At 46.8% G+C, this 18,287-nt stretch overlaps 1 protein-coding gene and 1 long non-coding RNA gene across 2 annotated transcripts in view; one reads left to right on the top strand and one right to left on the bottom strand.

Moving 5' to 3' along the window:
- PAQR5 (progestin and adipoQ receptor family member 5) overlaps nucleotides 1–18,287 on the bottom strand; it is a 92,638-nt gene that overhangs the window by 16,410 nt on the left and 57,941 nt on the right. Inside the window, exons 3-5 of the mRNA XM_004451040.4 lie at nucleotides 6,951–7,078; nucleotides 3,696–3,901; nucleotides 156–282 (exon numbers count right to left, since the gene is read on the bottom strand). Coding sequence (XP_004451097.1) covers nucleotides 156–282; nucleotides 3,696–3,901; nucleotides 6,951–7,078 — 461 coding nt within the window. The remainder of the gene's footprint in view (nucleotides 1–155; nucleotides 283–3,695; nucleotides 3,902–6,950; nucleotides 7,079–18,287) is intronic.
- On the top strand, nucleotides 6,107–9,113 carry LOC105745458 (uncharacterized). Its single transcript, XR_001118158.4, has 3 exons — nucleotides 6,107–6,370; nucleotides 7,465–7,724; nucleotides 8,816–9,113. It is a non-coding gene; the product is annotated as an uncharacterized lncRNA (long non-coding RNA).

The raw sequence follows: 18,287 nt of genomic DNA, 5'->3' as shown, positions 1-18,287 counted from the left end.
CGGGAGGTCTACCTGGAACGGGGTCCTCGGCTCCCGGCTGCCCTTTCCACTGCTCCCGCCTTGTGCTGAGCCCCGCTCCCCTGCTGTTCCCTCCCACAGTCCATGGAGCTGCAGCTGAGGCCCTGCCGCCACCTGGAATCAGAGAGCCCGAGTACCTGGAGTAGCAGGAAAGGCCGGTGCTGACGATCGTGTTCAGCACGGCCAGGCCCACATAGCAGTCGTGGAAGGCGGTGGACACCAGCGAGTCAGGGAACGTATATGCAGAGTAGGCGATGGCCGAGCCTGGGAAAGGAAGACCAGCCTTGGGAAAGGAGCTGGGGCTCGGGACCACCTGGCCCCCTGGGAAGACAGTCCCCAGCTTCTGGCTTGGCCCTCACCGTCCCCCAGACCAATGAGCAGTACTGCCTCTGCACTGTTGCTTGTACCATGACCCCCCAGAAGGTCCTCCCCTCCCTTATCTGCTCATCCAAATCCTACCCTGAGAATTTACCACGGGCTCAGCATTGTTCTAAGTGCTTTCCATGTATTAGCTCATGCAATCCTGACAACCCAACCTCTGGCATAAATACTGCATGTATCTGGAAACGGAGACTCAGAGAAGTTCAGTAACTCACCCAGGGTCACACAACTAGAAAGTAGCAGAGCCAAGCTTCCAACCCAGGCAGCCTGGTGACAGAGTCCCCGCTCTTAAGCACACACCACTGTTCATGATTGCAGCCCCAGTGTGCTCAGCCTTACTCTCCAAGTGTGTACTTCTCACCTGCCCAATAATATGGGCTGCCCCTTGTGGAAAGAGCAAGGTCAGAGGCAGGGCCCATGGGAGGCAAGGCCCACCACACACGGTCAGCTCGGGGGCTGACCAGCTGAGCATCTGGGTGTAAGAGTCTAGCCTTGGGGGCTTTCTTTTGGGTCTTGGGGTTTGTGAGAGAAGAGTTAACGAAGGACATTCTCATGACCTGTTTGTTGATGTGCCTCACCTGGAAAGAAGGGCCTGGGAGGCCTGTCCAGGTGACATCACCTGCCAAGCTCTTCTCTGCAAGAGGTAGCTGCCAGGGAAGTGGATGTGGCTCAACTGATAGAGCATCTGCCTACAGTATAGGAGGTCCAGGGTTCAAACCCAGGGCCTCCTGGCCCCTGTGGTAAGCTGACCCATGCACAGTGCTGCTGCATGCAAGAAGCACCCTGCCACACAGGGGTGTGCCCTGCATAGAGGAACCCCATGCGCAAGGAGTGCACCCTGCAAGAAGAGCCGCCCGGGGCGAACAAAGCGCAGCCCGCCCAGGAGTGGTGCCACACACATGGAGAGCTGACGCAGCAAGATGACACAACAAAAAGAGACACAGATTCTTGGTGCCACTGAGAATATAAGTGGACACTGAAGAACACACAGCGAATGGGCAGAGAGCAGACAATGGGGGAGGGGGGGGCGGGGGGGAAGGAGAGAGAAATAAATAAAAATAAATAAATAAAGAGGCAGCTGCCAGCCTGTCAGCCCAAGGCTGGAGGAACCAGGTCCAAGGTCACCTGTTATTCCAATGACATAAAGAGCCTTGGCAAACTCACAGAGTCAGAATCTAGAGTATAAGTTACAAGAGGACAGGGTGGGGATAGGGAATGGGAAGTTAAAGCTTAAAATATACAGGGTTCCTATTTGGAACAATGAAAATGTTTTGGTAAGGGATAGTGGTGACAGTAGCACAACTTTGTGAACACAATTAACAGCACTGAAATATAGATATTTGAATATGGTTAAAAGGAGAAATGGTAACAGAATAAAAAAAATTTTTTTAATCCATGGAACTATACTACATAAACAGTGAACCCTAAGTTAAACCATGGACTCTAGTTAATAGCACAATTGTAAAAATGTGCTTTTGGCAGAGCTGTTGTAGCTCACTGGTTGAGCACCTGCTTCACATGTACAAGGTCCCAGGTTCAATCCCTGGTACCTCCTAAAAAAAAAAAGTGCTTTCTTCAATTGTAACATGTTCTACACCAAGGCAAGGTGTTAATAATAGGGTGGTATATGTGCATCCTGTATTTCACGCATGATTGTTCTGTAAGCCCACAACTTATCGAATAAAAGGGAATTTTTTTTTGAAGAACCTTGGGATCCTAGCTCAAGGCTGAAATAGGCCTCGGGTCACACAGAGGCAGCCTCTGCCTTTTATCCCATTTGAAGGAGGGTGTCTAGTGAAGCCAAGTGATGTTTGCAGGGTCACTCAGGCAGAGGGAGGCTGCCTTTTTCTCTCAGGAAGGAGACCCACCACCTTCCGGCACAATGCTCCCTCACCCCAGCAGGCTGCGGGGGCTTCGCCCGGGAACTGGCCAGGAGGACAACCCGTGGCTCTTTCCGCCTGAAACTTTGGGGAGGTTCCATCAGGCCCAGGATGCGTTCACTCTGTGTGTAGTGACTGGGGGACAACTCTGGGCAAGGTGTGTGCCAAGCTCAGACCCTGCCAGAAACCGCAAAGGCAAGCAAAACAACCAGAGCCTCGAGGAGGGCATTGGGGGGTGTGGAGGAGCAGGTCTTGGGACCCAGACTTAGCCGGCCAGGATTCTAACAGAGGCATGAGGGCAGGGAGGGCTTTCCAGGGATAGGGGCAGACACGGCCAAGAGTAACTTTCCTCTTTTGGGTACTAGGGAGCCACTGAGGGTTTTTGAGTGGGGGATCAATAATGACTGCGTCAAAGGATGGAGACAGATCCCAGAAAATGAGACCCAAAAAGCGTGCGTTGATCCCAACAGACAGGTGGGGCCTCGGCAATCACAGTTTCGGAGAATGGTGGGACCAGACAAGAGATGACAGCAGAGCGGGGAGTGAGATGGTCCAGGGGGGTGTGCGCTGTATGACTTGTGAAGGAAGGGAGAGAAGAGGAAATAGGACGGCGGCACCTAGGAGACAGGAGGCTAGGATGCTCCTCGGGACAGTTTTCGGGCAGGGGAAGACATGACTCAGCTTTCACGCCCACAGCAGGGTCGGGAGGAAGTGGCTGGAACCAGGATGCTGGGGGAGGAGAAAAGAGGAGGCAGGAGAAGAGGGTGCCGCGCACGCGAGGATGTGATCGCTTAAAGGAAGAGGTGCGGCGTCCGGGGGTGCCAGCGCCAGCGTCCCTGGCTGTGGGTTTGCCCCTCTACTCTTGGACCCTGAACAATTCTCTTAACTCCTCTAAGCCTCGGGACAAATGTGACTCATGACCCCATTCTCCTTCTCTTCCAGGTATGACTGAGGCCAGCACTGGTATCCTGGCCGCGAGAGCCAGTTGCTAAAATTTCAAATCTTGCAAACCAATCGTTAAACATGGCCATCATTAAAAATTAAATTGTACAAACTTACAATTAAATAAATTATACTAACAAAAGTAATAAAACTCAATCGTATGTGTAGAGTGGTGTACGTGTGCTACTGCACATCCCTTCCCAACCCTTCATTCAGTGATGTCACTTGGTAGCTAGAAATCGGCCACGTGGGAATATTACGGCACAGAAATTAGCAAAACTACACAGTAGGGCCTGTGTCCCCAAAGAGCCTGTCGTTAGTTATTTACCAACGCCCCTTTGGACAAGCTTCTTAGAAACACTCATCAGGGATCCCAGCAGGGGCCCTGGGATTCCCACGACTCTTCCGCAAACGTGTCCAAGCCTCACGGTGAGCCCGACTCACAGGGGAGGGCAGGCAAGGGGGGCCACGCACCCAGGCTGAAGAGGTTGACAGCGCCATAGTCCAGGAAGTAGCAGATGTGCCGGGCCTTCCCGGACATGGAGCTGAAGGTGTGCGCGCAGCTGGACGCCAGGGGGAACACACAGCTGGTTCCCAGGTACACAAGCAGAGGCCACGAGTAGCTGTCGTTCTGGACATCTGTCACATTCAGTGCAGTGAGGAACTTCCACATGAAGAACCTGCAACACAGAGTGGCCCACTCAGCCCCCATGGCTGGGGATGCTCCTCACTGTCCTCCCCAGACCATCCTTACCCTCCATTTCCCTGGGATGTCCAACCCTGTGTGTCTTCGCCTTGGCGACATGCCATAAGGTAGGGGATGGTCTTCTTTTACTGGAGAGGGAGGAGTTTGGGAATGGGCAGGAGGGTCAAGAAGAGAACCTTTAAGATTTATCTTGTCCAACCTCGCTCCCTCCCCATATAGTGCTTGAAACCCACTTGTAGCATCTTGTCTAAGTGGTTCTCCAGCTTCGGCTTGTACACTTCCAGGGATGGGGTGCTCACTATCTGCCAAGGCAGCTCTGAGTGTTGGAAAGCTCTCCTTCATTGAACTGAAATCTTCTTCCTGGAATCTGTCTCCATTGACTGGCCCTAGTTCTCTCTGTCAGAATCATAGAAAATTAAGTCCATCAAATATTTTAAGGTAGTCTTCAGACTTAGCCCCATCCATGAACTTCACATGCCCCAGCCCCAGTGCACTCAATCACTTCTTACAGGATCCAAATTTGGCCTCCTCCTCATCCACAGAGTTCATCTCTGTCCTCTTGAAGAAAGGGCCCTTAAACAAAAGCAATCCCCCAGGGGGCACCTCAAAAGTCTAGCAGACAACAGAACCACGTCTCCCTCCTTTTCCACACTCCTTGCCCACGCAGATGGCACTTTTTCTCCTGAGTGGCCAAGTCCTCCAGCCGACACTCAGCCGTGCACAGACCGCGCGGCTCCATCTACACGCAGGTACACTGCACACTTGTGCACTGGATCTGCCTAAACTGTAAGCCAGGCAGGGGCCTCCGACTGCAAACTGCTCCTAGAGAGCCAGAGCCCTTTCCCACTAACGCCCCCAGGGCAGACTTTACAAAGCTTTTCTTGGAGGGACAGGCAGAGTTGCTAAACCCTTCTGGCTACCTATGAAGTCTTTCCACTTCTGTCCCAGCAGAAATCAAACTGAAACTAGTTGCTGTTTGTCCACATACATCCCTTTCCCTCTCAAGAATATCCCACTGCCCCATTTCCTCAAGCTTTCTTAATCCAGGCTTTCCCAAACCATTCCTGCTCCTCAGAGCAGGCAGAGTCCAAGGGGTGCCGTGTGCAGGCGCTTGGCCTCAGCCGGCTGGGCTCTGCTGTGAAACGGCAAGAAGTCACCCCACAGGTGTCTGCGCCCCACGGCTCACAGACCCACAAACATGGGCAGGGCGGCCCTCTTCGTGGTGGCACAATTCTCACTGGAGCCTAAACCAGCTGTGGTTAATCATGAAATGAAATACCACGCAGCTGCCCAGGAGCCTGAGTGCACTCGTGGGTGCTGACAGAGCAAGAGCTCCAAGGCAAAAGGGCGAGGTTACAGGTGCTCAGGTGTCCCCAGAAGAGTCTGCAGGGGTGGAGGGGGGGCAAGAAATGGGTCCACCTGGTGATTCCAGAGAGGATAACTAGAGGCCTGGGGAGGAAACTGGCCCCGTTCCCCTCTGCAATGCCATCATTTATTAGCACGTGTACTTTTTGCTTAAGTGAAAAAATAAAATGGCACATAGCCCCCCTGAGCAGGACCTTGCTGCCTCCCGTGACCAGTTTGTGGTCTCCCAGTCTTGGGGTTCTCACCCCAAGCCTGAGCTCTTTTTGCCATTAGGGAAGTTTCTGGAACCTAAGAGCATTTCCCTGTTTTGTGGCTCCAGGTCAGTCTTCTGACTTTAGGTGAGGCAAGCTGTGCCCTAACCCAGAAGCACAGTGCCTTCCTGGGGGTCCCTCTCCACTTGCAGCCCACCCTGAGACTCTCCTACAGTCTTTGCTTCTTTATTTATTTATTTATTTATTTATTTCTCCCCCCTCCCCCCGCCCCAGTTGTCTGCTCTCTGTGTCCATTCGCTGTGTGTTCTTCTGTGTCCGCTTCTATTCCTGTCGGTGGCACCGGGAATCTGTGTCCTTTTTGTTGCGTCATCTTGCTGCATCAGCTCTCCATGTGTGTGGTGCCACTCCTGGACAGGCTGTGCTTTTTTTGCGCTGGGCAGCTATCCTTACAGGATGCACTCCTTGAGCACCCCTGCGTTGCTTTGCATTCCTTGCACGCATCAGCACTGTGGGTGGGCCAGCTCCACACGGGTCAAGGAGGCCCTGGGTTTGAACTCTGGACCTCCCGTGTGGTAGGCAGATGCTCTATCCATTGAGCCAAGTCCACTTCCCAGTCTTTGCTTCTTCACGTGACTGGGAATGGGAATCCAGAGGCCGAGTGCTGCCATGACTTACAGTGCCTTCTAAGCAAGCCACCCCTTCTCCGGGCCAGGAAGATGTCGGCCACCGGTGGCCTGAGCAGGACCATGGCCTAAATGACCTCTGGCAACCTACCACTCTGATATACCAGGATTCATCTCTGCTCGTCTTCCAGTAAGCCAAGGTGTGAGTTGTGGGATGTTGGTCTTCGGCCCCCTTCTTTCTCAGTAAGTTCCCATTTCACTCTCCTGGCAATTTCCATTCCTGTGCGGGCCCTTCCAGAGCTTGCTCTTAGCTGGCACTATTAAAGTGTTGCCCAACTAAGTGCCTCCGGTTGCTGTGGTTGCCCAAACAATTACAGAGCACCCTGTGCTGGGAAAGGTACAGCTATCACTCCTGCTTTGCAGATGGGCAAACGAGAAGCTCAGAGAGGTTAAGTGGCATGCTCAAGCTAGGGGCGTTTTAAACCAGGGCTTCTGGAAGACCTGGAAATCTTCCAAGACTGAAGAAATTAAAAATATTGCCATCAAATCAGGCATGGGGGCAGGGAAGCACTGAAAGACTGGGGAGTGGTCAGGAGCCCCTCGAGTCCTGCCAGAGACCATGCCTCCAAGCTCATGCCAGCGAGGGAGCTCAACCTCGCCCTCCTCCACCACCTGCGCCCACCTCCCCCCGCACATACCAGTGGGGGAGGGGTCCCCCTAATCCCAGCCCAGAGTCCCAGTCCTCCCAAACGGAGCTGTGTTTTAATGAAGCCCCGGTTCCCACGGCTGAATGAGTTGAGCCCATTGAGGGGTCAGCAGGTACCAGAAGGGCAGCAAGTGGGTCCAGATGTTGAGGGTCTCATTAGTCATTTGGAAAAGGCTGAGGATACAGTCAGTGACCGAACTCTGTGGGTGCCGGTAGCCAAAGAGGATGCCCTGCTCGTGAAACACCTGCAGGGGAAGAGAAAGGGGGCACAGAGGTAAGTGGGGGGCGGTGGGAAGGCTGTCTCAGGCGGGCATCTATTTTTCTCCCAGGCTGTGAGACTTGAACATTCAACCAAGCCCTGAACCTGTCCAGCCGCTCCCCGCCCCCTCCTCCTCTTCCTCCCTCTCTCCCGTTCTGCTTCCCTCCCAGAGGCTTCTAAAGTCCCTGTCCTCCAAGAAGCCTCCAGCCAGCTGGAGGAGAGCTCCGGGCCCAGGCTCCCCCTGGGAGACAAGCCTTCTTTGCATTCCCGAACAGACTTACCCCTGGCGTGAACATCGCCTAAGAACCTGGTGTTGCACGCTCGGCCTGGGCCTGCAGCCCGGTCTTGGAAGGCTTCCCATTTGCCCCACAGATGCTGCTGCCTGAGCTGACAACCACTACAGCAGGGGCTGGAGGACGTCTCTGCAGAAGCCACCCCCCAGCGCCAAGATACATCCACCAAGGCGCTTCACAAAGGCCTTTTAAGGATAAGGACTATGGTGCTGATGCCTCCGCTGGAGGAAGAGGAAAGACCGGCCAGAACAGAGCCCACCCGTGCCGCCCCCACCCCTGTGCAGCTCCCTTGGCAACTCCCTCCAAATCCACCCCCGATGAGAAACTCAGACGGCTCAGGTAAATTACGGGGTAGCAACCTGCAGGAACAGATCGCACCCACTGAAAATGGTAATTATGAAGACAATTAAGCAAGAGGTAGCAAAGCTCAGGATGCAGAATTGAGTCAGAGAAAGAAGGTGGTAGATGGTATTCCCACCACTACTGTAAGAATGGTGGAAATTTAATATGCATAGTAGACAGAGGCTGGGAAGAACATGGAAAAGCGGGGTTTAATTTGTGGAGGGAGCAGGACTGCAGGAGACGAGTTTCTCCCTCCGTGTTCATTCTCCATCCCCACACTACTGCCACTTTGCACCAGAGAACACTTTGCTGTGCACGCTGTCCTGTGCATTGTAGGAAAGTGGGCAGCTTCCCTGGCCCCTCTAGAGGCCAGTGACACGCCCGCCTCCCTGCCCAGTTGTTACAACCAAAAATGTCTCCAGATATTGCTAAATGTCCCCTGCCGGCAAAATTTCCCCGTTAAGAACACTGACTTGGATAAATGTTATTATAACCTTTAAAAGGGCAATTATTATAAAATAGGTTAAGGAAAGTAAAAAACAACAATGATACTACTATTAATCACAATAGAATTAAGGCTACAATAGACGTTAAAGATTTCCCTTTGATTTTCTAGGTTTGTGGGAGGGAAGGAAGGCTGGGAGAATTCCCACCTACCCACCCATCTCTCATTTGGGTTACCAGCTTCTTAGGTGAAGAGAGGCTCTCATTTCAAAAACGTACAATGCATAGCACAGGGTTGACGATCTCTTGAGGTTTCTACTCAATAGGCCGCATAGAACAGTGGAGAATGGAAGGGGCTCCCAGGGTGAAGAGTCCAATGTGGGGGACCGGGGGGGGCGGACCCTGAGCCAGTCACATCTCAGTGTCCTCACCCACAGCACGGGAGGCTGCGGCCAGCTGCATGGCCAGTCAGTTCCCCTCCTGCAGTGGCTCCGAGTTTTAGAAAACTTTTAGCTCAATTCTGGGTTAAATTGGTCAGCTAGGGGGAGGAGAGCTGGGGGATAATGAAGGTGGTTCATGGCCCAGTGAAGAAATACTATTTGAATTAGGTTTGGGGCTTAGCTAATTAAAGCGATTTGTTCCAGTTTTTGATTCACAGTTCAGTTCTGCTGACGCCCCAGTTTACAGTGGACAGACTCCTATAATGGGCAGCATGAATCTCAGCTTTCAGCTCGACACTCCACCGGGGTTGATGACAAGGGGGCAAAAGGGTTGATGGACTTCGGCCTTTGATCCGCATGGAGGAGGATGCCGCATGTTGGGCATTCCGGCCAAAAAATGGCCCCCAGGAGCCTCTGGCTGGGTCTCTCATTCCTCTTTCACATGTTCTTCTTTCTTCCTTTTTTTTTTTTTTTTAATTAAAGCATTGGCTGCTTATTAAAATGCAAAGTCTCTGAAAGAAGCAATTATTATTATTTGCTCCTTCACATGAATTAATTTAGCTGATCCCATTTAGCAAGACATCTTATGAAAAGGGGTTGGTGGTAATATAAACATTACAGAGGTGGGGGCATGTGAAGTGGGCGGCAGACAAAAGAGGATGGGAGAGGGGCTGGAGGAGAGCTCGGACACAGTGAAGGTCACAGGTAGGCAGGGGCTGGACGGGAGCTGGAAAAGACCACCGCCCACATTTTGCCCAGGGTGACTCAGGGTATGTTTGGACCTGGTGTTCTGGGGGACAAACATGGATGGGAATGACATGGACAAAAGCCAGAAGGAAACAGAGGGCCTCGGGATGTATGTACTTGACAACGGGACCACATTTTGGAATCTGGCCCCAGACCTGGGAAGGACCTCATCCCACCAAAGCCAGGGCTGGGCCCAGGTTAAAGGAACCTGCCTCCATCTCACTGCTATCCTGACATGGATGGGGTGCCTGACATCAACCATGCCCCGGGGGCAGGATGGAAAGCACACCCCTCTGCAAAGGCATGTCCCAGAACGGTGTTGAGCCAACTCAGAATTAAAAGGCTGACATGCCCTGTTGAACCTCTGTTTATTTGGCCAAATTTCTAGTTCATAGGTCAGTTCCTGCTCTGAGCTCCTTTGAGCCCAGAGAAACAGCTTCTCTCCAACTTCCCGTAGCAAAGTGCCTTGCATAGAGGAGATCTTACACACATGTGCAACAAGAAACTAAACACTGGGAATCAGTTCTGGACTCCAAACCCAGTTAGATCCCAAAAGGCAAATTATAATCATTCTCCTGATTGTCAGGAGCACAGCCTCATTTCTAAGCACCAGAGAAGCCAGCAGGCACCTGTTAATTTGCACAGTGGAATTGATTTTTAAGACACTACCTTGTATCCCTGGTTGCAGGCTAGGTGACTTAGAGTAAAATGAAATCAAATCAGGTGCAGCCTATTATTTAATATTTAGAAGTGAGAATCCCCAGGCACTCAGTGTGGAAGGGCACACCAGCAAGTTTCTCTTTTAGATGCCGCCACAGGGGCAGCACCCAGGAAAGACCCCCTTGTGTGGCCAGGACCCCTGTGAACATGTGACCTAAGGCCTGAAATTCTACCACGGCAATGTCAAACTTTTGGTTTTTCTAGCTACTAAGCTGCAAACCACCTTGGGGAAACAATTGGGCATCTACTAGCAGTAAAGAAGAGCAGATTTTGAAAGAAAGGGGAGGCTGACTACTGCATGGTACTCTGCATTTCGTGTCCAAATCTCATTGCATCATCACAACAACCTGTGAGGAGGACGAGTCTTTTACGGCCCCCAATTCTCAGGAAAGGAAACTGAGGCTCTGGGAAGTTAGGGCATTTATCCAAGATTCTCGAAGTAGCGGGAACCAACAGCAGACTCACTTGCCCAGCCCCTTTTGCACTCTCATCACTGTGGGCCAGAAGAGCTGTCGAGAGATGCAGCTCTCATTCATTCCTTGACCTGCAGTGTGATCTTGGACCATCATATGCTTCTCTGGGTTTCAGTTCTTTCTTTAAAATGGTGAGATTAGATGACTAAGTCTCTAAACTAGTACCTCTCAGACTCCACAGTGTCTGCACAGTGCCTGGGAATCTTCAGGCACTGATGAGGCCAGGGTGAGGCTCGAGAGCCTGCCTTTCTAAGAAGCCCCAGAGGATGCTGGTGCTGTAGCTAACTGACTCCAGAGTTAGCTGCCTCAGCATCCTGCAGTCACCTCCCTAGCGAGAATTCAGTTCATCACTGAAGAGGAGGTTCCTACAGGCAAGATGGACCATATGAACACATAGACATGGGCATGAAAGGGCAGGGCAGAGAAGAGAGACCAGTGGGGGAGTCTGGGGAGGTATTTGGGGGCAGAAGGTATGAGAGAGGGAGGAGAGAAAGTGGCAGGCCATGAATGGCTATATCCATTATAACCTGCCATTTAGGGTTCTGGGTGGAACATCTGGGCTGAACATCTTGCTGAAACAAATATCAAATTTGACCTTAAACAACTCTCATTTATTTTAGAGCTTAGGTTCCCAAATAAAAGAGCATAAAATATGGCATGTGCAATTACTAGAAAGGTAAATAGGCTGAATTAATAACTAGCCACTGATGGTATTAATGGCAGTTAAATGCCAATTTAGAACATAGGTGCACTCTTCTTAAAGAAAAAGAATGCTCAATATTCAGTCAAGCATAAGGATGCTTTTTGTACTTGCCACACTTGAAGATCATGGCAAATTTCTACAATGGCCAAACATATAAGATGAAGAAAAAAACCAGTAATAAAACAAATTGCCACTATCTGAGGTGGAGAATTCAAAGGAATATTAGTAATTTAATGGGCAATAAAGTGAAAAATAGTACAAAAATGTTTTAAAAAGTAAGTGTTACTCAATTTAGGTAGGGTGTGCCATGACAAACAACCAGCACTCTACAGGATACACTGACCTACAGAAGAAAGTGAGAACAGAGAAATAATGGCGCACTCCAATGTTGTTACATTTGTTGTAGAAATGCAGCTTTTGACTTAAGAACTGGGAAAATGATTTTCAATGTTAGGCATTGATTTAAAAATCTATCGTGGGAAAGCCTATGGTAAAACACAACATGATTGTAAGGAAAAAGGTCTACAGGTCTGTGCCAAGCAGAATAATGGCTCCCAAAGATGCCCAAGCCCTCATCGCTGGAACCTGTGACTGTGTCGGGTTACACTGCAAAGGAGAATTAAGGTTGCAGGTGAATTAAAGTTGCTGATCAGCTGACCTTAAAATAGGCAGGTCTCCTGGATTATCACAAGGTCCTTCGAAGTGGAAGAGGGAGGCAGAAGGGGAGAGGCAGAGGGAGATGTGACAATAGACAGATGGTCAGAGAGATGCAACGAAGCTGGCTGTGAAGATGGAGGAGGGGGCCTCTAAAAGCTGGAATTCCCCATACAGCCTCCAGAAAGGAACACTTAATTTTAGCCCAGGGAGCCCCATGTTGGACTTCTCACATGTAAGGTAATAAATTTGTATGGCTTTAAACCACTAAGTATGTAGTAATTTGCTAAAGCAGCAATAGAGAACAAGGTCAGAATTTGACCAAAAGTCCAGAAGCCTTCTTCATGATGTATATGGTGGCACATGCTTTGAATTTCTTACTAGGAGAATTAATGACATGTTTTGGAACAATATGCAGATTATATATGCCATTTTCTGAATCTTCCCCAAACTGGGACATCTTGCTGAAACAAATATTAAATTTGACCTTAAAAAATTCTCATTCATACAATAGGACTGCCAAATAAATGCCATTAAACAATTCAATTTTATTTAGATAATATACAAGCCCACTAAAAGAAACAAGTGAAACAAAAGAGCAAACTCCAACTTTGGTGGGTATATTAGTTTGATATAGTTATGAACTCCAAAAATAGATATTAGATTATGTTTATAATCTGGTCTGTACCTGGGCACAATTAAGTTATGATTAAGGCTTTGATTGGACCACGTCATTAGGGTGTTGAGGCCCCACCCCTTGGGGGGTGGGGACTCACAGATAAAAGGGATGGCGAAGAACGGAGTTGAGGGTTTTTGATGCTGGGGGTTTTTGATGTTGGAGTTTGATGCTGAAGCCTTAAACTGGAGCCCCGGGAAGTAAGCGCACAGAGGAAAGAGAAGCAAGCCCAGCAAGAGAGGAACCCTGAGCTCAGGAAGAAGCAAGCCTGGGGAAGAGAGGAACCCTGAACCCAGAGAGAAGCCTGAGGAAGGGAGGAACCCAGGAAGCCTGAGACCTCGCAGATGTCGGCAGCCATCTTGCTCCAACACGTAAAAATAGACTTTGGTGAGGGAAGTAACTTATGCTTTATGGTCTGGTATCTGTAAGATCCTACCCCAAATAAATACCCTTTATAAAAACCAACCAATTTCTGGTATTTTGCATCAGCGCCCCTTTGACTGACTAATACAGTGGGAAATGAAATTAATTTTGAATTTGAACTGTTTACAGATATTTGGTATGGAATGTTATACAATAATGCTAACCAAAACCTACCCCTAAAAATCTTGGTTTGGCTATTTCACTTTTAAAGGTTTGATTAAAAATAAACAGGTTTTTAAAAAATATGTATAGGATTTTCCTAAACCAAAGGAACAGCATGTGAAATATGCAACAAAACTGACATTCCAATAAAATCAAATTCAAAAAAGAAAATAAAAATGCCTATGGACTATGAAGGGAAAGAGTCACATATGAATAACCCTAAAATTATAAAGAAAACAGTAAGTAGTATTTGTTCATGCAAAATTATATCTTAATGCACATAACCAAAAACTAATCTTTATGAGTATTCTTTATAATTTCTAGGACTCAAAATACTACTTTCAGTTTTCTTTATAATTTTCCAATATTGAAAACATTGAAAAGAGAAAAGGAATAAGCACTGTATGGATCTAGAGATTACTTTAAGAGAAAGGAGAAATAGCAATGTAAGTGATAGTGATATATATATGATGAAATAGAAATATTTTATAATTTTTCTGCTTGATATGCAAAATTTATGGTTCATTTATTAATCTAAATGTGGATTTAGGAATACCTTTTTGATCTTCCATTACCAAGTTCCTCCCAATTGAAATTAAATTTTTAAAACTATGGAAGAAGAGCAGTGGTTGAGCTCCTGCTTCACATATACGAGGTCCTGGGTTCAGTTCCCAGTACCTCCTTTAAAAAAAGGCAAAAACAAACAAAAAACCAGTTATCTAATACACATGAAAAGATGCTCAACATCATTAACCATCAGGGAAATACCAATCAAAACCACAAGGAAAATACCGTTTCATACCCATTAGAATGGCTACTATTTAAAAAATGGAAAATAACAAGTACTGGCGAAGGTATGGAGAAATAGAAACACTCATTCATTGCTAGTGGAAATGTAAAATGGTGAAGCTGCTGTAGAAGACAGTTTGGTGGCCCCTCAGAAAGTTAAGTATAGAATTACCATGTGACCAGGCAATCTCACTACTAGGTATATACCCAAAAGAATTGATAGCAGGAACTCAAACAGATATTAGCACATCATTGTTCACAGCAGCATTATTCACAAATGCCAAGAGATAGAAGCAACCCAAGTGTCCATCAACCAATGAACACATAAAATGTGCTATATACATACAACAGAATATTATTCAGCTATAATCAAGAATGAAGTTCTGGTACTCACCGCAACATATATGAACCTTGAGGACATTATGTTGAGTGAAATAAACCAGACTCAAAAGGTAAAGGATTGTATGAGCTCACTGATGTGAAACACTTAAAATAAGCAAACTTACAGTGTCAGAATTTAGAATGTAGGTTACAAAGGGATGAGGTAAGGATAGGAAATGGTAAATTAAGGCTTAAAATGTACAGGGTTCCTATTTGGAATGATGCAAATGTTTTGGCAATGGACGGTGGGGATGCACAACATTGTGAACATAAAAGCACAGAAACATATCTGAATGTGATTAAAAGGGGAAATATTAGATTGTGTATATGGGAACAGAATTTTTTTTAAAATCCATGGAACTACACCACACAGTGAATCCTAAGTTAAACCACAGACAATAGTGAATAGTACAATTGTAAAAATGTGCCATCATCAATTGTAATAAATGTTCCACACCAATGCCAGGTGGTTTTGTTTTTTTTTTAAAGATTTATTTATTTCTCTCCCCTTCACTCCCCCCCCCCCCCCCCCCCCCGTTGTCTGTTCTCTGTGTCTATTTGCTGCTTCTTCTCTGTTCACTTCTGTTGTTGTCAGCGGCACGGTGTGTTTCTTTTTGTTGCGTCATCTTGTGTCAGCTCTCCGTGTGTGCGGCACCATTCCTGGGCAGGCTGCGCTTTTCTTTCGTGCTGGGTAGCTCTCCTTACGGGGCGCACTCCTTGTGCGTGGGGCTCCCCTACACGGGGGACACCCCTGGGTGGCAGGGCACTCCTTGCGCGCATCAGCACTGCGCATGGGCCAGTTCCACACAGGTCAAGGAGACCCAGGGTTTGAACCGCGGACCTCCCATGTGGTAGACGGACGCCCTAACCACTGGGCCAAGCCCGCTTCCCTGCCAGGTGTTAATAATAGGGTGGTAATTCTGTGTTTTATGAAAGATTTTTCTGTAAACATACCACTTCTGCCATAAAGAAAAAAAACTAAGAATTATAAGGACTTAGGATAGTGGTCTAATACAGCATCAATAGATTTGTGTCAATAAAATACAAATTATGTGAAAATATTAATTACAACAATATAACTCATAAGTTTGCTGAAATGAAGGCAAGAAAAACAAACTTTATGGAATAAGCACATGTATTAGTCAACCAAAGGGGTGCTGATGTAAAATACCAGAAATTGGTCGGCTTTTATAAAAGGGTATTTATTTGGGATAGAAACTTACCGTTACCAAGCCATAAAGCATAAGTTACTTCCCTCCCAAGTCTATTGCCAAGTGCTGGAGGAAGATGCTGACATCTGCAAGGGTTAGCCTTCCTCTTCCTCTTAAGGCTCTGTGGTCCCAGCTTCTTCTAATCTCAGCTGTAGGCTAGGATAAGTCTCGTCTGCCTTCCGGGGCTCATCTCTCTCAGGGCTCAGCTGCTCTGTTCTCTCCACAAGGTCAGCTGTAGACTATCAGGCTCTCTCTCTTCCCGGGGACTCTGCCATGTCTATGGGGCTGTCTCTATTCTTCTGTGTTCTTCTCCAGTGTATTTACTTCCCAGAGCTCCAGCATCAAAAATCTCCAACTAACTCCTGTGCTGTGTTGTTTCCTTTGAGCCCCCTTGGTGGGCAGGAACTCAACATCCTACTGAGGTGGCCGAATCAAAGCCTTAATCATAATTTAATCAAGTGAAAGTGAAACCTCTGAATCCAGTACAATCTAATATGCCCAGAGGAACAGACCAGTTCACAAACATAATCCAGTATCTATTTTTAAAATTCATAAACAATATCAAACTGCCACAGCACATAATTAGTGAATAATGTAGATTTTTATTTTATTACTGATCCAAATATCATTAACCTATCGATATAACATAAGACACTTGCAATAATAATGGAATTTAATTGTCTTTGAGAGTTCTTGACTTTTGCTATATAGAAATCATAACTGTACACTTCTTTTGCCATTATGAAGGTATATTTCTCAAGGTAGGAGACTAGAACCACTTTATATAAATGTTTTTTAGCTTCATTTATAATTTTTAAATATTTAGAAATTTAAATATTCTGTGGCCATTTGTTCTCTTGATTCATACCCAGCATATGTAGCATATGTTTGGGGCAGGCTCAGTTTCATTTAATCATCACAACAGCACAGCAAGAAAGGTATCATCAAACTCATTTTACAGATGAGGAAAGTAAACCTCGTATGATGAAGCTTCCAAGGCCATACTAAATAGCAGAACCAAGATACAAATTCTTAGTTGGATGGATGCAAAACTCATGCATGTTTCACTTGTGTTCAGCCTAGTGGAACCAGAGATTGCTATAAATAAATTTTATCGAAATACTAAGTGTTTTTTAAAAATGTTCAGAAAGAAGACATCACTGGACATAAGGAAGAGCTGGAAGAATGGCTGAGAGACTTCCAGTTCTGGTAAAATGATGGTCAATTAGATATCCCAAAGATCCTTCTGACAAAAACAATTAAAATGCTGGACGAAATAGGCATCATTTGTGGCATTATGGATATATATATATGTCCATACATACATATATTTAAAAATATATCAGGTATAGCTCAGTGGCTGAGTGCCTGCTTCACATGTATGAGGTCACAAGTTCAATCCCCAGTACCTCCTAGAGAAGTGGGTGTAGCTCAGTGGTTGAGTGCCTGCTTCACATGTATAAGGTCATGAGTTCAATCCCCAGTACCTCCTAGGGAAGTGGGTATAGCTCAGTGGATGAGTGCCTGCTTCCCATGTAGGAGGTCCTGGTTTCAATCCTCGGTACCTCCTAAAAAAATTTTTTTTTAAATAAAATAAACACTATTTCAGGGAGCAGATATAGCTCAAGTGGTTAAGCACCCACCTCCCAAGTAAGAGGTCTGGGTTCAATCCCTAGTACCTCCTAAAAAAGCAAAAACAAAAACAAACAAACAAAAAACAGCTATCTAGTATTATATGTTACCTAAGAGGTACCTCCTGAGGGCCTCCTTGTTGCTCAAATGTGGCCTTTCTCTAAGCCAGACTTGGCATGTAAATGCACTACCTTCCCCACAGAGTGACTCCTGGAGATGAGCCTCCCTGCCACTGATGGATTGTTACCAAGCTCCAGCTAGCAATAGCAACTGGTAAAAGACCTTGACCAAAAGGGGGAAAGTGTAAATACAAATGAGTTATTATGGCTAAGAGATTTCAAAGTGAGTCAGGAGGTCACTCCAGAGATATGCTTATGCACATCTCAGCAGGATCTCATTGACTGCCACAGTAAATATTGTCTCACATAGCAGGGTTCCTGAGGGCTCTTGTAGCTCCTAAATATATATATATATATCAACAAGATGGCACAAGGTAAGGAAATCTCAAAGCCCCCAAACAAAGTGAAACCAAGAACTCTGTGAGATAAGCGCCACTTTCATCATCAGAGTTTTGGCTGCCAGACTTTGTAAACAAGAGATGAAACCCAAGGCTCACCAAAGGCAGGGAATCAAATAGAAGACCTCCATCAACAAAGCTAGCACTCTAAAGGTAAATGAATATGAGATAAATCCACTAGGCAGAAGAGGATATCAAGAAAAACGATCTCTTTGCACCCTAGCATTGGGTAAATGAGAAAACACATTTATCTCCCAAGAATTCATAACCATCAGCTAGTCCTCATATGGGTTTGTGGTCAAAATCCACACTACCTCTGTGGTCAAAAAAAACTCAAGTGGAAAATTTAAAGTGGTTACAAATAGAAAGAGGTCACAGTTTTGTAGCTCCCTCGGGTAAGTAACAAAAGCAAATGCAAATCCTCTCTGAATTATTTCTACTTTAAAACAAGCCTCAAAGAGTACCCACAGATAAATTTCCAAGCAAAATTAGAAGTGCAAAGAAAAACAATTAGTATGTCCATACGTGTAAAAAAACGCCATGAATTAGAAACAGCAGAGAGCTCAAAGACCATAGATATTGAAATAT

The sequence above is a fragment of the Dasypus novemcinctus genome, chromosome 3 (assembly GCF_030445035.2).
Source record: "Dasypus novemcinctus isolate mDasNov1 chromosome 3, mDasNov1.1.hap2, whole genome shotgun sequence".
NCBI classification, from domain to species: Eukaryota; Metazoa; Chordata; class Mammalia; order Cingulata; family Dasypodidae; genus Dasypus; species Dasypus novemcinctus.
This window is presented reverse-complemented; position numbering and strand designations above follow the sequence as displayed.